Raw genomic sequence first — 24,531 nt, 5'->3', positions numbered from 1 at the left:
GTGTGTTGGGTGCGGCTTCCACCAAGTTTTTTGATATCTTATATATGTCTTTCCCTCCTATGTGGATGAGCAGAGCACGCTTCTGGTCATTTTCTACCTTGGTGGCCTCAAAGAATAGGAGTACTCTTTCCACCCATTCTTTCCACTTTGGAGCTTGGGTAGATGGGGCTCCTTCCACAATGAATGTCTCTACTGGAGGTATTGCAGACATGGTGTTTATTTTGGCTGAGGGGCAGAGCTGACCTTGCTACAATCGTGTAGTTGATGAACGAAAAAACTGGTGGCAGAAGTTTCTGGGCACAGCTTGTGGGGCCACTCTTTTATTCCCCCACCTGGTTTACTCAGGCTGCTCCACTGTATTTCTGTTTGTGTGTTAAACCCCTTGTTTAGGGACTTTGCCAAAACTCAGAGGGGGTCCTTTGTGTCTCCGTGATCTATTTCTCACCTAGATCACTCCATAGACCAAGACAGACAAACAGAAACGGCACGAGCACTGTGTAATCTGCGGCCGCCGCTCTGTTGCGATCTTTGCAGGTTCTATTATTATTTATTTTTTCTTTCTGGGCCGTGCACCCGCCGCACGAGCACCACGTTCTTCACGCGGCCGCCGCGGGGCACACCCAGGGGCGCGGGGCCACACACCCTCGTCGACAATTTGTTGTGTTGTGGCTCTGACAGCCACAACACAGTGCTGCACGTTGCGCGCTGCCTAAATGACTCACGCGACACAGTTGAATTGCTTTCTGTAGTCGGCGTGGTCGGATCAGGCCTTGCGCGTCCGCTGTCCGGCAGCACGGGTCTCTCTGCCTTGCTGCGAGCGTCACCCTGGCCCTCCGACCACGCCCTGTTTTATTTATAGCTCCGGGCCGAGGCCACGGAGCAAACCAAACCACACAGAAACTAGAGGTGGAATCCCTCCGGAAACATCCGGGGATTCCACCTTGTTACCACACTCATTTAACACTCCCCCCACGATTCAGCAGGGTGTCGGAAGGTCGGTTTCATCACTGACCTGCGACACCACACTCTCTTGCCTAAACGGCAAGCAAATGTCTGTAGCCTGCCTCTCCTCTCTGGAAGCGTTTGGAGGACTGGGCCACCTCTGACGAAGGAGCCAGCTGGCCCATATTTGTCTTGGCAAAACAAACATTTTTAAACAAATTGCTGCCATGTTTCATTATTGTGAATACTTGAAAAATGAAGTGTCTGAATAAAACCGTCACCTCTATACTTCATAACAGTCGTGTAGCCATTGAAACGATCTTAAATCAAAATGTACTAAAAGGAAGAAATAATTTAGGCCAATGATATAGTTCATATTAAATATATGGTCTACGTCATTCAATACATGTGGACATAGCTACTATTTTCTTTTAATGTAATTCTCTTTTTTCTCTCCCTTTGATTTCATAAGACGTCTCATTGCGGTATGCACTAGGGAAAATATTAAGTCGCCCCAGATTGTGATGTAAAAAATGTAGGTGCACAGTGCTTTTGTGTGTTTTGTGGCAGTGTATCCTCTTCAGATGACACATCATTTTTCAAGCAATACTAAGAGAAACGAGTAATGATCCCCATTACATATGATGTCAGCACCCTAACGCTAGTGGTATCTGAAACATACATTTTGTTTATGATTTGCTATTATAGTAATCATGCATTTATTATGGAGATTCAACAATGTCATTTATGATGTCATCAGGGTTAGGTTCTTCTGACATCACTTCCTAGGGAGATTGAGGGTCAAAGGTCACTAGATATAACTTCCTGTGATTTCATTAAGGTCAAGGGTGTGTGATGTTACTTCCACTACACCTGGCATTTTGGTGAATCGACGTACATGATTTGGAGACTTTTGAGCTGCTATAACTTTTTAACCTGTCTGTTTCCTTGTTTACATCCACGCGGTACCTACTTAACCTGCCACATTAAATCTTATAATTAAATAACACACTAATATGGTACAATAATGTTTTACAGTATTAAGAGACAAGCCTGTAGTTTTTGGCAGTTAATGTTTTTAAAAGGTCAGTTTCAGTTTGGGTTTGCACTCACTTCTTCTAAGAGGCACCTGCATTGGAACATTCACTATTTTTGTATTATTATAAATGTCTCTAGCAGTATGAAAATCAAACACTCGCAAAAACAATAGATCTCGCCTACACAAGGTGTTGACATTGTCAAGGTTTTCAGCGATGCCGTCCAGCTGAGCAAACCTTTTTTTGTTGCTGGTAGGAGTGAGGGCTTAAGTCATGTTACACTGCACTGTAGCTGCTGAGCAGCATGGCTAAAAGTTTGAAAAAAGCGCTTCGACGCAGCTAGTGCTGGCCACATAATACCTTTTTTTTTTATTGCTGGCAGGATGGAGGGCCATAGCCATGTTGTACAATGGTGCAGCCGCTGTGCAGCATGGCACTGTGATGCGGCCGGTGCTGGCCACATCATAGAGTTCTTTTTATTGCTGGCGGAGGGAGCGCGTGGCGGAAGGCAACATAGATGGAAGGACTAGTTCTGGAGGGCAAACCCGACTTATGGAGAGTGTGGCGAATAAAGTGCGGTGATGTGGGCAGCACTTTTTTATGGTGGTTGGGGGCAACAAGGACAACAGAGGGAGGGCAGGTTAGAGGGGCAACACGGACAACGATAGTAGAGTGGGTGGCAGGGGCAACATGGACGACGGAGGGAGGGCAGATATCGGGCGACACAGACAACCGGAATGGAGCGGTTACGCAGGTGTGAGGGGCTACACGGACAAAGAAGGGAGGGTGCGAGGGGCAACATGGAAGAGGATTTAAAGGGAAACAAAGACAATGGAGGTAGAGAGGATGGCAGGAGCAACACAGGCAATGGGGTGGGAGTGGCAACACGGAAAACGGAAGGAAGGTCTAAGGGGCAACATGGACAACACAGGAGAGTTAGGTGCGAGGGGCCACAAACAAAATGGAGAGAGGGCAGGTGGTGGGGGCAAAACAGACGTGTGAGGGAGGGCGGGTGGTTGTCAACATGAACTAAAGTGTAAGGGTTGGTGGAGGAGGCAACATGGACCACTGAGGAATGGCAGGCCAGCACGGACAACGGAAGGATGGCAGGTAGTGGGTAATATGACAGGCAGAAGAAGGTCATCCGTGGGAGGAGCATTGAGGGAGAGAACTACACGAGGGACAAGTTGAAAAAGAAGCATTTTGGTATAGCGCTTAAACACAAAGAAAAAAAGTGTCGCCTACAAAAGAGCAGTAACAAGGACACAAGTACTGCATCCATGTTCCCAGGGACGGAAAAAAAACACTGGAAGGAAGCATACTGCAGCTGACCAATAAAGCACAAGCATAGGGGAGTGATAATGAAACCAACCAATGGCAAGAAACAGGCGGTCTCTAAGCCCCCTATTGAAGATAACATGTCTCCCAAGAGATATTACATGCTCTGTCTTAGGCAAGACCTAATAACAGATCTGGGCCAATTTGGCCCATATACTGCATTGTGGAATTTCTACAAGGTAAGAACGATTTTTTTTTCTTTAATTGACTTTTCACAAGTGCGCGTATGCGTGTTTTCATTAGCTTCTAACTGCCTTCTGTGAAAGGCCAAACTTCGTAACTATCAACAATACATGGGTCAGTTTTCGCTCAGGTTTTCAGACATCAGCTGTGAGGCCTGTCTCATCACTGCAGAGCTAAAAGCGGTGTTTCTTGCGGCACACCCCACGGCATCTGAATGATAGCCTGCGCCAAAAGTAGTCTAAACTGCAGAGCAGCTAGCAGACCCCTGTTCCAGTGCCAAAGCACATGTTATTCCAACAGTACTGATGCCTCAGTCGTCAGCGCGCCCATCAGTAACTGGCGGAATGAGCATCAGCTTTGCCGGAAAGGTGAAGGGCAGCGCTTGAGTGCCACCTGTGGCAGGAGGTCTCTTTTTGGCTCTCGTCTCAGCAGCTTTTCTCGCTTTCAGGAGCGGTACTTTGGTACCCCAGGCAGCAGGCTATCAAGGAGAGTCCATGTGTGCTGGAACGGGGGTGCTCCGGCTATCCGCACCCCTAGTACTTTCGCACCACTGATGGTCTGTGATGGGCTGTGAGCTAGGCATGGTCGGGCGGGACTCCACACTGCCCCAGCTGTAGTGAGCCACCCGGGCTCTTTTATGTTTGTTGCCTCACTCCGTGACACAGTATGGTGTCCGGAGTGGGGGATATAAAATAAATCGGGGTGTGACCCTCGGGGTCTTTTGGCGCCAGTTGCAGTGTTTGCTGGGTCCGTGTTTTTCTTACACGCGCTGGCGGCCGTGCAAGATATCCCGGCTGCGAGAGGGTCACCTACCTGCGCCTTCCTCATTTGGTGACGAGGCGGTGCCCACGCACTGCTTACTGCACTCGCTCCAGCCGGAGCTCACTCACCTGGTCGGCGGGCCTCCCAGTGCTTTGGAGATCTGCGTCTACACACGCGTCCGGCGCGTTATCTGCCATTTGGTCGGTCCCCCCGGAGGAAAGGAAGGCGCTCTAAACTGCTGCCAGCCTGCCACGCCTACAGCGGCACCGCTCTTCGGAGCATGTGAGTTTCTTTTTCTTTTCCTCGTCTTCGCTACGATCGAAATACGCGCGTAGGAGCGTGAGGACCCCTGTGGCTGCCCCTTCCACTGCCTGCGTGGCAGAGAGGCCTTGGCTGGATCGGAGCCCGTAGTGTTGCCGTTTTGCTGCCAGTGCCTGTGTTAGGCACCAAAGTTGGGTGCCCTCACCCTGTGAACATTATTTTTTGGGCATCCCTTTTTCCTTGTTCTCCTCACCAAGGCCTGCCAGCGGAAGTGTCTCTCCCACAAAGGCCTGCTTCTAGGAAGGGTGAAGAAGGAGCCCCTTCCCACTTCCCATCTACAACAAGCTACACGGAGGAGAGGAACGTCAGGTCCCAGGCAAGATCATGAGCTCTTCGTCAGACACCAACGCCCACCGCCCAGCCCACCATCATGGGTCACATTCGTCTGTCACCGTACTACTCCCGTTCAGCCAGTTGGCAGACCCTGCCACAGCTGCACCACGATGGCGCCACTGGCACGGACGGCTGAGACACTACTTCCGAGCCACACGAGAGACGGATGGTGCGGTGCAATTGTCATTGATACCTCACTTCGGGGTGACCAGCTCTATGACCTGTTCGAGACACTGCCGAACACGGGAGATGACAATGATTTCAACGCGGCAGTAGAAGCCCTCAACAAGTACTTTGACCCGCAGCTCAACCCTGATTATGAAAAGTTCAAGCTGCGACAGGCCCAGCAAACTGACACTGAATCGGTGGACATGTTCTACACGTGCCTGCGCAAGCTGGCAAGAACCTGCATAGGCATCAATCCGCATGTCGAAATCATAGCACAGATAATTCAGGGATGTCACTCCACAGTGCTGTGAAAACTGATTCTATGGCAACCAGGCCTCTCGCTTGATGACATCCTCATCCTAGCGTGATTGCATGAGCTATCCAACAGCCGCACCGAGGACATGGCTGCCGCCTTGGCACGATCATCTATTGCACCAGGTCCAACAAAACCGAGCCCCATAAAGGAAGAACAAGTTGACGCCGTCTACTGCCATCAAAGCTCACCCCTTATGGCTCGGCCGGCCGGGGTGGAGGACAAGGGGTGTGGAAACTGCGGCATTGAACACCGCACGCCAGGTGCATGTCAGCGAAGGACAAGAACTGCTCCAGATGTGGCAAGCCCAACCCCTTCGCCAGGGTCTGCCGAGGAGGGCGGCCTCGAATCAGAACAACTTCCGCGCAAAGGGCAGTGGTAAAGCAGGTGGCGCTCGATGTAGAAACAGGAGCAGTAGCAGCTGGCCCATGCCCAGGCACCACCCCAGACGATGATGATGAAGAGGAAGAAATATTCGTTGTCTCTTTTGCTGACAGACTGGATCAGAGGCGGCAGTCTCCTCCCATATGCACCATACCAATCAACGACACGCCGGTATTGGCATTCATTGACACAGGAGCATCGGTCAATGTCATGGACATTGATCAGTACAACAAACTATCTCCTCCACCAGAACTCAATCGTACTAAGATATATGTGTATGGTGGCGTAGAACCGCTTCCCTTCAGAGGGGCAATAGAAGTCACTGTCGGCAGCGACCGACAGTCAACACGAGCAAAATTCCACGTGGCGGAAGGGAAGAAAGGAACGCTCCTAGGGTGTCACACGACTGAAGATCTAGAACTGGTGTTTTTCACCCTACAGGTACACGACTCTCATACTGAAGCAGTGCTGGAGGAGTTGCCAGAGCTTTTCCGCGGATTGGGGAAGCTGAAGGGTAAGCAGTTTCACCTACATGTTGACCCTACCGTACACCCCACGGCGTTGAGACATCGGAGGGTGCCGTTCCACCTGAGGCCTTAGGTAGAACAAGAACTACGGACCCTTGAATAGCAGGGGGTCATAGAGAAAGTGAATGGACTGACGCCTTGGGTTTTACCCCTTGTCATTGCCCCAAAGCCCAAACAGCCCGGAGCCATTCGCCTCTGTGTGGATATGCGCCTCCCCAACAGTGCCATCAAATGGGAGCGCCATATCACACCCACCATGGATGATGTAATTGCGGACTTGAACGGAGCTCAATGGTTCTCCAAGTTGGACTTTAACTCAGGATACCACCAACTGGAGCTAACCCCTGAGAGCAGCAATATCACCACCTTTTCAACACATGAGGGGCTCCGTCGATACAGGCGATTGAGTTTTGGGGTCTCCTCTGCGGCAGAGATTTTCCAGAATGCAATTCGAGAGACACTGTCAGGTTTGGCTGGTGTTATCAATCTAAGTGATGACATTTTGATTTTTTCCAGCACTCTGGAAGAACATCATAAGCACTTGCATGACACCCTCCAGCGACTGTCAGAGGGTGGACTAACGCTACATAGGAAGAAGTGCACGTTCTATGGCAACTCCATTGAGTTCTTTGGCTACATTATTTTGAGGGAAGGGCTGAGAGTTGACCCCAAGAAAGTGGAAGCCATCAAAGGGGCGTTGATACCTCGCAATGCCACTGCGGTCAGGAGTTTCCTTGGGTTGGCGACGTATTGTGGGAGGTTCATCCCCAATCTAGCCACACTCTCCGATCCCCTCAGGCGACTCACGAAAACCAGTACCCCTTTGGAGCGGAGCCCGGAGGAGGACAAAGAATTCCCGGCCGTGAAAACAGCCCTATTGGACACGGCAGTAATGGCTTATTTTCGCCCACAGAAGGGAACTGAGGTAGTGGTGGATGCCAGCCCCATCGGGCTAGGAGCAGTGCTGCTGCAAGAACAAAGTCACCAACAGTGGACGCCTGTAGCCTACGCCAGCCGAGCCCTTTCAGCCACAGAGGCCCGGTACGCACAAATCGAGAGAGAGGCGTTAGCCATTAGGTGGGCCTGCCAGCATTTCCACTTATATCTATGCGGAAATGAGTTCAGGATGGTAACCGATCACCATCCATTGGTGTCCCTCTTCGCGGGCTCTGCCAGGCTTGCTCCTCTATGCATCGAAAGGTGGGACGTACTTCTTCAGCCTTATCGGTTCCAAGTGGTCTACCGCCCGGGAGTAAACAACCCAGCGGATTATCTGTCACAACATCCCCTGCCGCCATGCTCTGAGGAACAAGCAGATGAAGAGGATGGGCGTATGGAGAGTTTCGTAAGCATGATAGTGAGCGTGGCATGCCCTACAGCTCTCACTGTGGCAGAGATCGCTGACACCTCAGCCCAAGATGCCCTCATAGGCCGTGCAAAGGAGGCGTTGTACCATCGCTCCTGGAAACGTTTTCTTGACAAAACGTCTGTGTCTGACCCTGATGTTCGTCGAGCAATGCAACAAATGTGGAAGTTGAGGCTGGAGCTCTCGGTGAGCCCCGAGAGCCTCCTTCTAAGAGGACAACATTTGGTGATACCCCGAACCTGCAGAGCCGAGTGGTGGAGTTGGCGCACCAAGGCCATCAGGGAACAGCGAAGACGAAAGCACGAAAGGCAAGGTGTGGTTCCTGGGAAGGGACACCATGGTGGACGATATGATACGCAGATGTCATCCGTGCGCCCTCACTGCTCAGGATACTGTCCCCGCTCCTGTCATAACTGAAACACCAAGCACCCGCCCCTGGTCTCGGATCAGTTTGGACTTTTGCAGATTTCCGGATGGACGGTTGATGGCTGTGATGGTTGACTCGTGCACACAGTTCCCAGTGGTGGTGTCCACGGCTTTTGAACACGTCTGTCCAGTTCTAGAGAAGACGCTCACTCTTTTGGGTCTGCCAGACGAGATACGGACTGATAATGGGCCCCTATTCCATGGCCAGGAGTTCCATGACTACTTACGTTCGCTGGCCATAACACATCGGAGGATTACCCCGCAATGGCCTCAGGCGAATGGGGATGTAGAGCAATTTATGAGGACAATGAATCGCGCTGTGCTAATTGGGGTGAGTCAGCAAGAGAACGCTGAACTCTGCCTTAACACCTTCCTGAGGGCTTACCGACAGACTCCACACGGTACCACTGGATGTGCCCCAGCGGCTTTAATGTTCAGCTCTCCACCCAGAGACTGTATACCAGCGAATGGAGGCTGGCAACCTGCTGCCTTAGACATATCCAAGACGCAGAAGAAGAGAGCAATGACTAACGCCAAAGCCAATGAAAGAAGAAGAGTGAAGCGTCCTGATCTGCAGGTGGGAAAGACAGTCATTCTGAAAGACCACCACCCAGGATGGAAGTTTCACACCCCCTTCGAGCCGGATGTCTGGAGGGTAGAGAACGTTGAAAGGACCATGGTGACCGCCGTGAGAAGAGGATGGCGGGTGACAAGGAACGTGTTGTGGTTCCGGAAGGTGGTGCCCGAGAAGGACGGGGCTGACATGGAAGGTGTGGACGAGGAATGCAGAGAGTTTGAGACGGGTGGTACCTCGCAATCAGACTCGCCAACAGAAGATTCACAAAATGCTGAGGCTGGGTATAACAGGGCCCCGGAGGGGGCTCGTTCCCCAGACGTGCAGCCAGCGTATATGTCTGAACTCCGAGACGGACGCACCAGGTACCATCTACGGCCTAACCCCGGCCAGCGGCTGAAGGACTTCCTGTGCTGAAGAGAGCTGATGCATCAGGTGGACTCTCTCTTCTCTTTTTTTTTATCTCTCTCTCCTTTTGTTTGTTTCCTCTTCTCTTTTGTGTGATGGGTTTTTTCCTTTGTTTAAATGTTTGTTATAATGTGCTAAAATCTGGGGGGGGGATGTAGTGAGCCACCCGGGCCCTTCTATGTTTGTTGCCTCCCTCGTGACACGGTATGGTGTTCGGAGTGGGGGATATGAAATAAATTGGGGCTGGACCCTCGGGGTCTTTTGGCGCCAGTTACAGTGTTTGCTGGGTCTGTGTCTTTCTTACACGCGCTGGCGGCTGTGCAAGATATCCCGGCCGCGAGAGGGTCACCTACCTGCGCCCTCTACACCAGCCACTTCGGCGGGCTATGAGCTCAGCTCAGACGGCACACAGCCCCGGTGGGCTGCGGACAAGGCAAACCTTCATCAACGGATCTGTATTTGTTTCTCGCATGATAAACCAGCTCAGAGGACTGAGTGCCTGCCTTGAGACATGCGGGTTGCAGCTTTCAGTCCGTATTGCCAGCTCGTCTTCTGTCCCACTGTTGATTGTAGCATTGTAGCTGAAGCATTGATTTAGGTGATAACACAAGACATTTGCCCAACTAATACCAGTTTGCGGTGGGTGCTACGTAAATAGTCATTATTATCAATATCGAGAGTAAAATGACCAGTCAAAACGCTAATCAAGTCAAATAAGGAAACTACGTTTGTCTCTATATACACTAATTACTCGGGCATTAGGTGAAGAAAAATATTCCTCTGTTATTTCCTCATTTTCTATGTTTTCTACAGTATTCCTACTTCATAGATTTAGTAATCTCAGTGGGTTTGTTATTATTCAGGCATGGGAATACCACATCGGTGTCCCAGCCCTCTTGTTACGGTGCCCTAAATATACAAAATGTTGCGTGGGTAAAAACAGAGACGTTTTAAAGCATGGGCAAAGTGGGCTGTGACCCAGGGCCCCAGCCTATCAGCCCCATCCGGATAGAGCCAGCTCTGTTCTGCAGTCTTGCCCTGATGACCTTGAATAATTCGTAAACATATTGTTTTAAATACTGTTTTCCATTAATTTATTTTTAATGTAGGCGATGTCTGAGAGTCTATTACAGACAATTTGCAGTAAAATGTTGTGCTTATGTTACATGCACCATCCACAAAAAAGCTTCTTTTAGCTCAAGACAGGATGTCACTTATGAGAAATGGGAAGGTGTCACAGTGGTTATTTTCAGTAATATCAGTGAGCAGCTGATGTGTTATAATATTGAAAACACACATCTCCATCTCTGAATATTAAATATAAACACATTTAGAATTTGGCCAGGTGTGCCTGTGCACTGTCAGTGAGCAGCTGCTATGTTATTATATTAAAAACACACATCTCCATCTCTGAATATTAAATATAAACACATTTAGAATTTGGGCAGGTGTGCCTGTGTACTGTCAGTGACCTCGCCAAAGACAGCATGAAAGAACTGAAATTGGATCATAAAATCAAAACTGTTGAGAACAGGGGCTCCAAAATCCTTAAGATGTCCCTTGGTAAAACTAGAGCTTTTGACAACTTTCAAAGTGCCCTTCATATGAGGAGAGTAACTTAGAAGACCTGAACGCATTCACACGGGTCTTTATGTCGCACTAACAATGAGAATTTTTAGAGAGAGGCAACATCTCTGTGATTCCAACTGGTTCCTATTTTCCCCACAGAATCCAACCTTCGCCCAGCCTCTTAGAGCACAAGACTCTAAAGAAATTATTTTGACCTCCTTGTCTATTTTTAATTCCAAAAGCGGTGCCTTGCATCTTGCACAAACCAATAAGTGGGTGTGTCTTAGCGTATTCTGGCAGCAAGATAGAGTAGGCAGCTGCAGAGGGCGAACAAAGGCACGTTTATGATAACATTCGCCATTAACTTAACACACACAGACTAAATTGTTCTTGGTGCCTAGATAGTGTCATTACCTTGCTCAGTGGTACTCATTTTAACAACCTCAAAAAGATGATAGGATGATTCATCCCAGCCAGAATTCAAACCTGTGACCGGCAAAACCCAAATAAGTCCAAGCAGAAGGTGCTCAACCTCCATAGTTACTTTTTGTTTTCTAGGAAGTACACCCACAGATCCCTCTAGTAGAGAGTGGGGTCACCAGTACCAGTTTTGGACAGTGGGAAAGAGGCCTCAAAGGTCAATGCTTATTTCACACTTTAATTGCATGTATGTCCAGCGTGGGTCTAAGACAGCCAGATCCAAACCAGATTTTCCATGATATATACATAAGATAAATTTACTTTAGATAGTTGTAAATGGATCTCATTTATATAGCCAGGGGGTCTGCTGAAAAGCGGGCATAGATCATCCCCTCTGGACCTACATTTGACAGTGTTTAACGAGATTTGCTCCTCCCGGTTTATGATTCTGTCCTTTCCTCTAACTAGTGTCCTACAGTAAAGACCTGGCAACCGAAGAAACTCTGGAGCACAAGCTCAATGCGGACGAGTTTATAGAGGTAAGACATTTGGATGAAAAGATTCAAATCCCAGTGAATCTGAGTTTCTGTGTCTCAGCATTGCTGGTCTTATGACACACATCTGAACCAGCTCCAACATTCTGTGTCAATGCTACCTTTACAACTTGAGAAGTGAAACCACTGCTGTGTAAATGTCCCATTGCCTCCCGGAGGCAGTAAACAATGGTAAATGTCATCCAAAAGGTCAACTGTATTCAGCTTTACATGTGAACTATTTTAATTTCACGATTTCTTTTGACTGCAAAACCATTTAAATGTATTAATCATACATTGTTTAGGAAATTCTCTGGTGCCTTTTTAAGACTGAAATGATGAGACAAGATATACCTCAAAAGCCCTCAAATGAAATTGACAGTGTGAACTATCTGATCGAAATTCATAGGTAGAATGTTCCATTGCACACACTACGTTCGGTACAATGCAAAATACATTCCAAAATTAAAAATTATCTATATAATTATCAAGAATGCAATGTATGTATTGTATTTTTAAGAGTGAAAAGAGAAGTTCTGACATAGACTACTATTTGCCAGTTGGTTAGAATAAAACTAAATTAATAAAACGAATTAATATTTTACCAAAGTTATACAATGAAGCGTTTACGAAAAAAGAACAATTCAACCACCAAAAATATCTAACTCGTCAACGTTTAATCCTTTTCTAGCAGCTTTAAGGCACAAATCCAACATTCTCCTATGTACCAGACTCACTTCTTTGCATAGCAGTTGCCTTCTGCAATTCATCAGAAGTATCATTAAGTCATCACTTCACTGGCCTCACACACTTCAAAGGAGTGTTACCTTCTCCTCATCACCAACAGCAAACGCTTAAATGGGGATATCTTTAACGTGTAAATTCACCCATACACACCTTAATGAATTCACATTCTTTGTCGTGTGCAGTGTAAGGCCTTGGACACTTTAATGCAGCTTCCTCTTCTGTCACAAATTATCTAGACAAACTTTGATTGAACTCCACTCTTTGCTCACATGCACAGTGTGGCCTCACACTTTAGAGGAGTCTCACTCATTTGTCACATGTAAAGCATAGCTGCATAGCTTGCAGTGGAGTTTATAATTATGGCACCATTCAATTAAAAGATGTCTCGCTGCTTCTTCCTAATTATGCCCCAAACACTACAATAGAATTGCCCTCTCTCCTCCTTTTAAGTGTGGGCAGATACACTTAACTGGTGCTCTGTCATTTCTTACAAGTATGGGCATACACATTCCACGGGTGTGCTGCAACAGGCAATTATGGTAATGCGAGAAACACTGATCCATCTCTGAACATCACAAAAATTGTCCCTCTTTAAAACGTATATGACTTTTTTTAGAGGTCGTGCTAAGGCGAAACCAAGGCACAAAGGATTTATTTCTATAGTGCGTTTTGCCAGCTGACAGCTACTTGTACTCATGTATTTGGTGTTTTTTGCTCCACTTTACCTTCCTCAACGACATCCATGCAGTCTTTTTACATGGTATTCATTTTTTGTGTACAAACTACTAAATTTAGCGCTGAGACCCAGCACCAAGTTCACATAAACAGCAACTGGACCGTAGAGTTTCAGTGCCCGATTTAGTTGCTAACCCTAACTGAGATTGCGAGTGGTTTACCATAAAATGTAATGTGGTGTTTGTAATGAACATGCATCAAATAAAGTAGAGTCCAGGAAACAAACACATAAAAATGTACCATTATCAAAAAACCCTCTCTGGTCTGCTTCTCAAATATCTTAAATTAGGGAATATTCTAAGAAACTAGGAGATCATTGTCAGATGTCCAGACTGGGTTTCGAAATGGGAAGCGCATTTAGTACACACGCACAACGCCTGCCCGCTAGGCTCTATGGATATCTACGACAGCAGATTTAGTCTATGGCAACAATCTGTGCTCTGTCAGAAAGCTATTCATTAACTCTCTAATCACACATGAGGGCACATTGAAGTATAGGGGATTAAAACACAATAGATTATCCATTAGGAAGGGTGGGAGGGTGAGAGGGCGAGGAGAGGTGGTTAAACCAGAGATGGCAGATGGGGTCTCTGATGGAGAGCGGCAAGAATGAATTCATGGACACTCGAAGACGTCTAGTCCAGTGGTTCCCAACCTTTTGATTTATGTGGACCCCCATTTTAACATTAATGGAACCCATGGACCCCCACTGAATCATCATTGGAATCCAGGGACCCCGCCTGAGTCATTACTGGAAGCTAGGGACCTAATTTGTCAATATTTGTTAATATTTTTTAATTTTCTAAGCATTCGTGTACCCCCTGAGAAGGCTTCGCGGACCCCCAGGGGTCCCTGGACCACAGGTTGGGAACCACTGGTCTAGTCTGAACCAGTGCTAGCCAGCCTCAACTTCTCAATGCCACTAAAAAGGATGTGTGACAAAGAAGAATGCGACAGTGAGGAAGTACATTAAAGAAGAAGTGGCTATAACGAACCAAGAAATGAGAAGTGTGTTTCACATTGAATTAGCTATTATGAAGCGCCCTTTATAACGAGTATCAGAATTAGGAAAATACCTGGCAACAACCCTACACCTTATCCTAAACCCAAAGCCAACCAAAACCAGTAACTCAAATTGTAGCCATAAGCCAAACCAGAGCCCTAAACCACACCAGAGGTCCAGCCCAACCTAAAACTCTAACCTTAGCCTGACCCCTACTCTAAAGATAACCCATATATAACTTTAATCATAGACTGATGTCTAACCCTCCAAACAACCATAACTCTAACTCTAACCCACAGAACAACTGAAAGTCTAGCACTAACCCAGAATTAAACTAAACTGCAGCTCTAACCCCAACCACAACTCTGACCTTAGCTTGACCCTTACACTAACGCTAGCTTAAATATAACTTTAAATATAGGCTGATAAGTCTAACCCTTGAAACAAACCTAGCTCTAACTCTAACCCAAACCACAACTTCAGGTGTAACTCTAACCCAGAACAAAGCCCTCAACCAAACCACAGCTTTAACCCCAAGCCCAACTCTAACCTCAGCCTCACCCTTACTCTAAACCTAATCTAAATCCAACCTTAACCCTTCAAACAACTCTGGCGCTAACCATAACTCTACTCATACATCTAATTCTATATGTGTAAGTTGTTAATAATCAGAATATAGGAGCACTTAAAAAAATTGGTTTTATTGGCACATGATATCACAATCTGCAGCTCGTACGTTTCTCGGCAACCTCGGTGTATTTCACTCCGGGTAATAGTTGTAGGAACGTGGACAGGCATGTCCCATGCATAATAATAATGTAATGATAATTCATGTTATAATTGTAATGTTTTTTATCACTCAAATCCTCACAAAACTCCCTTTCGTCTTCCCATTTCACTGTTCCACATCTACAGAGCATCACTAATATGGTGTATGTGTCGGAGAGTAGACACAAGACTGTCAGGCCTGGGATGTTGCCTGTTCCCTTGCTGCTCTCTGCGCACGGGACATCCTCAAAGTCTTTTGTTGGCCATTTCCATTGCCACCACCGTTCTTGCCTTCATCACCTTTGCTGGTGTGTCCACCACACTTTCCTTGAACACCTGTGTTCCAAAATTATTCCTGCTCCCACCCCACCCCACCCTACCCTACCCCACCGCACCCCACCTCTTCCTCGCCCTCTTTCCTTCCTCGGATGGCCTCCAGTTTCAGAAGGACTAGGCGTTTGAAGGATGCCTTTCTTATGCCATTTTTATTTCCATTTAGGGATACTTTTTGTGCAAGAGCGTCTTTTTGGGTCAACTCAGAGCGCAACATGATATTTTTAATAATATTAATACAATTCTGAAAGCCATAACCAACTGTGAAGACACTGCGTGTATTTTTCTCTTTTTTTTCTCTTTTTGTACGTCATAAGATCCAAGTTTCGCACGAACAGGAAAGAAGAAACAAGTTCTTGTTTTCTTTGGGCATTTTTTTTGTTTTGGTTTAAAATACTTTGGATTTTTCCCAGCAGGCTTCAGCATCCCATCCTTGAATATGTGGCTGCACCGGATGTCATCTCGGGCTATTTAAGGAGCAGGGCTGTGATTTTGTGGCTCAGGATATTCTGAGCGCTGGTTATGACAAAGAGAAAAATGTCTATAATTCAGCCTCGTTGTTCCTCCTCAACCTCGCTGTCGTGCACAGTGGTGTACACGCGCACTCCTTCTCTCCCTACTCTTTGTCTCACCATTACAAATGTTTTGGAGATGATCCCCGCTGCCTGCCCCTGTTTATATTGTGTACATTGAACGTTTCTAGTGACAACAACATAGCACCACCGTACGATGCTACAGTCCTAATTTTCTGTTTAACAATCTATTCCATTCTGGGAGTTCGAGTCTATGGAGCCAATGGAACTAGCACACCTGAAAACAGTCCATGACTGGGGGCATAGGGTCTCACATTAAGTTATCTGGAAACCTCAGTTAAATTGTACCATCAGGCTACAGGTATCAGTGCCAGCTGCCTACATGCTAACGTTTTAGAATAGGAAAGTGGGAGATTTTGGAAAAAACGGGAAGGATGCATTTTCCCTATTGACTTCTAATGTGACAGGGAGACAGCCAAATCAAGACATTTTTGTCTTTAAAAATCGGGAGTATCCCTTCTGAATCGGGTTTATTGGCATGTATGCAACTGCTTGGAGAAAAGGAGTCACTCCTCATCTTCTGCTAACCTCATTGTGGCGTACTGAAAGCAACGTTCCTCCTCTATGTTGGGGAGGTTCTGAGTAGGCCTAGGCCAGGGGTCTCCAACCTTTTCTGTAATAAGAGCTACTTGTGTTGCTTGAAAATCATCTTGAACTACTAATATTATTAGCGTTGTAATAATTACCAGGCCAGGCAAGAGTATATTAATGCCATCCCCTGCATATTTACCAGCAGTAATTATGTCAGTACATCAGACAGGGTTGCCAGTAGCAATGGGATAAGGCTTCGCCAATCTGAAATGTAGTTACATGGGTAATACATAATAGCCATAGCTGCAATGCCCCTGGTACCAGGGTGATGATGTTAGTAATAAGTCTCCCCAATACCACATGCTTTACAACTCAAATATCAGCTTTAAGTATATTTTGGAAATTAAACAATTTACCCCCAAAATTAGTTCTGAAAACTACACACATTTTCATCTTGAATACATCTTTTTCTATATTGGTATACATTTATTAATTCAGCCAACCAAAAGCTTCAAATGTATTAGGCTGAACTACATATATAAGAGCTACTCAGAGGTAGCTGGAGAGCTACCGGTAGCTCACAAGCTATTAGTTGGAGAAGCCTGGCCAAGGCAAAATTTAAATTACGCCATTGAACTCCATGAAAGAGTTGAGTAAAATGTTCTTATTCCATGTTTTTTAAAAAATGATTTTTGCTTGCTAGACACTGATTTATGCAAATAATGTCTCACTGGGGACAGATTCTGCTCAAACCAGTCATCTGCTGGCATACTGCATGACTTTTTTACTTAAAGTATGCACTCACGTGGGGGCGTGGCCAACCAAGATGGCTGGCGAGATGCGTCTTTAGTGCACTCCGCCGTCCCAATTTAATCCTAAAGGTATCATGGGGTGCCTGACTAGTGCGGCATTCCCCAACATTTAGCGGTGGTGCCCCTACTGTTGTAGCGGGTTCGTGCCTCGCTGTTGGAGCCCATAGGGGCCACGGTCAGCCGGAGTGCGGGGTCGGTCCTACTCCCTGGTGGCCTTGTGCCAAGTGCGGTGGGCCTGAAGCAGCTGTTTCTGGTGCGTTCCTCCACCTAACTGGGCCTGGAGCGGGTGCCTGGTGATTCCGGGGTGTGGTAGGGGTTTCTGAGGTTGTTCCCCCCTCCCACCGCGGTGTGAAGGGGGCTGATACGGGTGCTGGGGCTGCCTTGTGGTCTTGGCTCGCCCTGTGGCATGATTTAGACAAGGAGGAGGCAGGGAAGGAGCTTATGCCACATGTCCAGATCAGTGTATTGGGGCCAGATGTATCTCCCCCTGCAACAATGATTGGCCCTGCGCTTTGACGGGGGCCAGGGTGCAAGCGGTGCATGGCTCAATCTGGGCGGGCAAAGGAGTGGCCGGGGTGGTACCACAAACTGCAGCGCCTTTCTGTGTGAGAAGACAGAGGTCGCCATTTTGGAACTTGACGTGTCTGCGTGTGTCTGGGTGTCTTCTGCGGTCTTGGAGTTGTGTTGATGTGTGGATGTTTGGGACCTACGACCCTGCGTACACTGAGCACACCTGCCCTGTGCAGGGCCTGAGTTGGCGGCGTGGCTACGTCGACATCCAGCGGCCTCTTGTTGTGGTTATTCGGGGCTGGACAACTGATCTACATTATTCTACGGCTGCTGTAGCTCAGTGGAGCTTCATTTCTGCTCCTTGAAGTAAGGTACGGTGGCGATACATCCTATTATTTCTCAGTTGAGGTGAGATGGAGCGGCATTGCCAGACCACACCGTCGCTGGGGAATACGATGGAACAACATACTACGACTGCCCCTCTGCCGCAGCGTCAGACTAGTATGGGTGGGTCTGGAGAGACATTGGGGGTGCTGGCCACTGCGGAGCAGCCCTCACGTGCTGAACTGTTAGCTGCTATACAGGGCGCTAGAGTAGCCCTGGAGACGAAAATAGAAATGGTGGCTGTTGAGGTGAACCTACTTCGAGCTGACCTCCGCAAGGTTTCTGATAAGGTCAAGGTGGCGGAGGGGTCTATCGTGGACTTGCAGACGGAGGTTGGCACCCTGCGCAAACAGAAGGCGCAGGTCACTTCCACTGTTGGGACTTTGGAGGCGAAGTTGGAGGACTCAGAGGGCAGATCCCGACAGAACAGAGTGCGCCTCCTCTGCTTTCCGAGGTCTTTGTTGAGCAATGGATCAGAGATGTATTGCAACCTGAGGGGTTATCTAGGGTGTTTGTGGTGCAGCGTGCACACAGGGCTCTGGTTGCTCCTCCTCAGCCCAGGGCGCCGGCAAGGGCCATCATTGCGCGCCTTCTGAATTATAAAGACAGGGACTTATCCTGTGGACTGCCCATGAGACCGATAGGGCTGTCACTGAAAACGGCAAGATCTCCATTTACCCGGACTATACGAATAAGGTCCAGACCTCCCGAAAGGGTTTTTTGGAGGTGAAGGCTAAGCTTCGTGCCATGAACATCAGATACATGCTTTTGTATCTGGCACGTTTGAAGGTGATCTCCGGAGGCAAGTCCCATTTCTTTGATCATCCTGAGGAGGTATTGAGATGGTTGGAGATGTGGGACAATGTTGGCCCGGGTCGCTCGGGATAGTCTGGAGTTGGCTCGGCTCATACTTCTGGAGTGGACGGCACAGACTGGAGGAGGCTTGGGGAGGGCCAGGTGCAGGTCTCTGTGCAGCGGAGTGACAACTCTGTTAGCAGAATTAAAATCCAACAGGATGGTACTATGGCGGTGGTGGATCCTGAGCAGGCCATCAAACTTGCTTATTCATCAGAAGGGGGAGCCGAGATGCTCTCTGTTGATTCTTGAATTTGCTGACCTTTGGTGGATACTGCTCCTGGGGACCCACCTGGGGTCATGTGCTTAGGCCTGACGCGCAGGACTCGCATAGCAGGGAGCAATGGAAATGCTAAGGTTGTTGGTTTAAAGGGGCTGTACATATATCTGTATTTTACAATTGGGGGGGAATGCTTTTCCGAGACTATGATTTGTTGGGGGGGGGGGGGGGGTGTAGTCACTGTGTACTCTGTCTTTGGGATGGGGGAGGTCACTTCCACTGTTGTGGTAGGGCTTTTGGGTGTTGGGGTTTTGGCTGTTGTCCTGGCAGCATACATGTACATGGATCTACAGTATATTTTGATGTATCTGTTTTACTGTTTATACGGGGTGGGCACAGGAGTTTGGGGTTTTATAGTTCATACAAGGTTGCATATGTTTGATGTTTACAACAGCAGGGCATTGTTGAGCGTGGGATGTGTGGTATGGACTTGTCTTGCCTTCTCCTTTTGGGTGGGAGGAGGAGATGCAGGGGGGTGGGTGGATATGAACTCTTAACATGGGTCGAAAGATTAACATACTGACTTGGAATGTCAGGGGGCTGAAGAGCTATACTGCACACTATAGAGTACACTCCTTCCTGAGGCGACATAAGGTTCATATAGCGTGTCCCCAGGAAATGCACACGACAGAGGAGGGATCACAAAAGTTTGCTAAAAAGTGGCGGGGTCAGGTGTTCTCCTCATCCTTCTCCTCCTATGCAAGTGGAGTGATGATATGGATCGCGCCTGGGGTCTCTTTTACATGTATCTATAGTGAAGCTGACGTGGAAGGTAAATATATACTTTTACAGGGTACATTGGATTGACTGCCCCTTACTCTTCTCAATACCTATGCACCTAAGTCACAAACAGTTAGGAGCGCACCTGCCTAACATCCCAGCAATTAATCTGCCCCATTGCATCATGGTAGATGTAGTTTCTTCAAAAAACGAACTCCATTAATTTTTAAATATTTCACCTCTAAGTAGGTACAGCCTTTACTGTGCATCTCTGGACACATGTGTTTCTGGGTTAATCCCTTCTTCAGCAGAGAACAAATTTGCGGGGTGCTGGAAATGCTGCCATTAATCACCCGGTTTCAATACCTCTTCACTGGCATGCTGGTGCCTGCTCCAGAGCTCGTCAGCCCAGTAGCTCAAGGGAGCCTTTTTAAAGTCACAAACAGTTAGGAGCGCACCTGCCTAACATCCCAGCAATTAATCTGCCCCATTGCATCATGGTAGATGTAGTTTCTTCAAAAAACGAACTCCATTAATTTTTAAATATTTCACCTCTAAGTAGGTACAGCCTTTACTGTGCATCTCTGGACACATGTGTTTCTGGGTTAATCCCTTCTTCAGCAGAGAACAAATTTGCGGGGTGCTGGAAATGCTGCCATTAATCACCCGGTTTCAATACCTCTTCACTGGCATGCTGGTGCCTGCTCCAGAGCTCGTCAGCCCAGTAGCTCAAGGGAGCCTTTTTAAAGTCACAAACAGTTAGGAGCGCACCTGCCTAACATCCCAGCAATTAATCTGCCCCATTGCATCATGGTAGATGTAGTTTCTTCAAAAAACGAACTCCATTAATTTTAAAATATTTCACCTCTAAGTAGGTACAGCCTTTACTGTGCATCTCTGGACACATGTGTTTCTGGGTTAATCCCTTCTTCAGCAGAGAACAAATTTGCGGGGTGCTGGAAATGCTGCCATTAATCACCCGGTTTCAATACCTCTTCACTGGCATGCTGGTGCCTGCTCCAGAGCTCGTCAGCCCAGTAGCTCAAGGGAGCCTTTTTAAAGTCACAAACAGTTAGGAGCGCACCTGCCTAACATCCCAGCAATTAATCTGCCCCATTGCATCATGGTAGATGTAGTTTCTTCAAAAAACGAACTCCATTAATTTTTAAATATTTCACCTCTAAGTAGGTACAGCCTTTACTGTGCATCTCTGGACACATGTGTTTCTGGGTTAATCCCTTCTTCAGCAGAGAACAAATTTGCGGGGTGCTGGAAATGCTGCCATTAATCACCCGGTTTCAATACCTCTTCACTGGCATGCTGGTGCCTGCTCCAGAGCTCGTCAGCCCAGTAGCTCAAGGGAGCCTTTTTAAAGTCACAAACAGTTAGGAGCGCACCTGCCTAACATCCCAGCAATTAATCTGCCCCATTGCATCATGGTAGATGTAGTTTCTTCAAAAAACGAACTCCATTAATTTTTAAATATTTCACCTCTAAGTAGGTACAGCCTTTACTGTGCATCTCTGGACACATGTGTTTCTGGGTTAATCCCTTCTTCAGCAGAGAACAAATTTGCGGGGTGCTGGAAATGCTGCCATTAATCACCCGGTTTCAATACCTCTTCACTGGCATGCTGGTGCCTGCTCCAGAGCTCGTCAGCCCAGTAGCTCAAGGGAGCCTTTTTAAAGTCACAAACAGTTAGGAGCGCACCTGCCTAACATCCCAGCAATTAATCTGCCCCATTGCATCATGGTAGATGTAGTTTCTTCAAAAAACGAACTCCATTAATTTTTAAATATTTCACCTCTAAGTAGGTACAGCCTTTACTGTGCATCTCTGGACACATGTGTTTCTGGGTTAATCCCTTCTTCAGCAGAGAACAAATTTGCGGGGTGCTGGAAATGCTGCCATTAATCACCCGGTTTCAATACCTCTTCACTGGCATGCTGGTGCCTGCTCCAGAGCTCGTCAGCCCAGTAGCTCAAGGGAGCCTTTTTAAAGTCACAAACAGTTAGGAGCGCACCTGCCTAACATCCCAGCAATTAATCTGCCCCATTGCATCATGGTAGATGTAGTTTCTTCAAAAAACGAACTCCATTAATTTTTAAATATTTCACCTCTAAGTAGGTACAGCCTTTACTGTGCATCTCTGGACACATGTGTTTCTGGGTTAATCCCTTCTTCAGCAGAGAACAAATTTGCGGGGTGCTGGAAATGCTGCCATTAATCACCCGGTTTCAATACCTCTTCACTGGCATGCTGGTGCCTGCTCCAGAGCTCGTCAGCCCAGTAGCTCAAGGGAGCCTTTTTAAAGTCACAAACAGTTAGGAGCGCACCTGCCTAACATCCCAGCAATTAATCTGCCCCATTGCATCATGGTAGATGTAGTTTCTTCAAAAAACGAACTCCATTAATTTTTAAATATTTCACCTCTAAGTAGGTACAGCCTTTACTGTGCATCTCTGGACACATGTGTTTCTGGGTTAATCCCTTCTTCAGCAGAGAACAAATTTGCGGGGTGCTGGAAATGCTGCCATTAATCACCCGGTTTCAATACCTCTTCACTGGCATGCTGGTGCCTGCTCCAGAGCTCGTCAGCCCAGTAGCTCAAGGGAGCCTTTTTAAAGTCACAAACAGTTAGGAGCGCACCTGCCTAACATCCCAGCAATTAATCTGCCCCATTGCATCATGGTAGATGTAGTTTCTTCAAAAAACGAACTCCATTAATTTTTAAATATTTCACCTCTAAGTAGGTACAGCCTTTACTGTGCATCTCTGGACACATGTGTTTCTGGGTTAATCCCTTCTTCAGCAGAGAACAAATTTGCGGGGTGCTGGAAATGCTGCCATTAATCACCCGGTTTCAATACCTCTTCACTGGCATGCTGGTGCCTGCTCCAGAGCTCGTCAGCCCAGTAGCTCAAGGGAGCCTTTTTAAAGTCACAAACAGTTAGGAGCGCACCTGCCTAACATCCCAGCAATTAATCTGCCCCATTGCATCATGGTAGATGTAGTTTCTTCAAAAAACGAATTCCATTAATTTTTAAATATTTCACCTCTAAGTAGGTACAGCCTTTACTGTGCATCTCTGGACACATGTGTTTCTGGGTTAATCCCTTCTTCAGCAGAGAACAAATTTGCGGGGTGCTGGAAATGTTGCCATTAATCACCCGGTTTCAATACCTCTTCACTGGCATGCTGGTGCCTGCTCCAGAGCTCGTCAGCCCAGTAGCTCAAGGGAGCCTTTTTAAAGTCACAAACAGTTAGGAGCGCACCTGCCTAACATCCCAGCAATTAATCTGCCCCATTGCATCATGGTAGATGTAGTTTCTTCAAAAAACGAACTCCATTAATTTTTAAATATTTCACCTCTAAGTAGGTACAGCCTTTACTGTGCATCTCTGGACACATGTGTTTCTGGGTTAATCCCTTCTTCAGCAGAGAACAAATTTGCGGGGTGCTGGAAATGCTGCCATTAATCACCCGGTTTCAATACCTCTTCACTGGCATGCTGGTGCCTGCTCCAGAGCTCGTCAGCCCAGTAGCTCAAGGGAGCCTTTTTAAAGTCACAAACAGTTAGGAGCGCACCTGCCTAACATCCCAGCAATTAATCTGCCCCATTGCATCATGGTAGATGTAGTTTCTTCAAAAAACGAACTCCATTAATTTTTAAATATTTCACCTCTAAGTAGGTACAGCCTTTACTGTGCATCTCTGGACACATGTGTTTCTGGGTTAATCCCTTCTTCAGCAGAGAACAAATTTGCGGGGTGCTGGAAATGCTGCCATTAATCACCCGGTTTCAATACCTCTTCACTGGCATGCTGGTGCCTGCTCCAGAGCTCGTCAGCCCAGTAGCTCAAGGGAGCCTTTTTAAAGTCACAAACAGTTAGGAGCGCACCTGCCTAACATCCCAGCAATTAATCTGCCCCATTGCATCATGGTAGATGTAGTTTCTTCAAAAAACGAAGTCCATTAATTTTTAAATATTTCACCTCTAAGTAGGTACAGCCTTTACTGTGTATCTCTGGACACATGTGTTTCTGGGTTAATCCCTTCTTCAGCAGAGAACAAATTTGCGGGGTGCTGGAAATGCTGCCATTAATCACCCGGTTTCAATACCTCTTCACTGGCATGCTGGTGCCTGCTCCAGAGCTCGTCAGCCCAGTAGCTCAAGGGAGCCTTTTTAAAGTCACAAACAGTTAGGAGCGCACCTGCCTAACATCCCAGCAATTAATCTGCCCCATTGCATCATGGTAGATGTAGTTTCTTCAAAAAACGAACTCCATTAATTTTAAAATATTTCACCTCTAAGTAGGTACAGCCTTTACTGTGCATCTCTGGACACATGTGTTTCTGGGTTAATCCCTTCTTCAGCAGAGAACAAATTTGCGGGGTGCTGGAAATGCTGCCATTAATCACCCGGTTTCAATACCTCTTCACTGGCATGCTGGTGCCTGCTCCAGAGCTCGTCAGCCCAGTAGCTCAAGGGAGCCTTTTTAAAGTCACAAACAGTTAGGAGCGCACCTGCCTAACATCCCAGCAATTAATCTGCCCCATTGCATCATGGTAGATGTAGTTTCTTCAAAAAACGAACTCCATTAATTTTTAAATATTTCACCTCTAAGTAGGTACAGCCTTTACTGTGCATCTCTG

General features: G+C 47.2%; 1 protein-coding gene across 2 annotated transcripts in view; it reads left to right on the top strand.

Moving 5' to 3' along the window:
* Positions 1–24,531, top strand: part of EFCAB5 (EF-hand calcium binding domain 5) — a 207,129-nt gene that overhangs the window by 49,937 nt on the left and 132,661 nt on the right. For both annotated transcript variants that reach the window (XM_069226262.1, XM_069226263.1), the window contains exon 5: positions 11,540–11,610. In XM_069226262.1, coding sequence (XP_069082363.1) covers positions 11,540–11,610 — 71 coding nt within the window. The remainder of the gene's footprint in view (positions 1–11,539; positions 11,611–24,531) is intronic.

The sequence above is a fragment of the Pleurodeles waltl genome, chromosome 3_1, assembly GCF_031143425.1.
Source record: "Pleurodeles waltl isolate 20211129_DDA chromosome 3_1, aPleWal1.hap1.20221129, whole genome shotgun sequence".
Taxonomy (NCBI): domain Eukaryota; kingdom Metazoa; phylum Chordata; class Amphibia; order Caudata; family Salamandridae; genus Pleurodeles; species Pleurodeles waltl.
The sequence above is the reverse complement of the archived record's forward strand: the minus strand, read 5'-3'. Positions and strand labels throughout refer to the sequence as shown.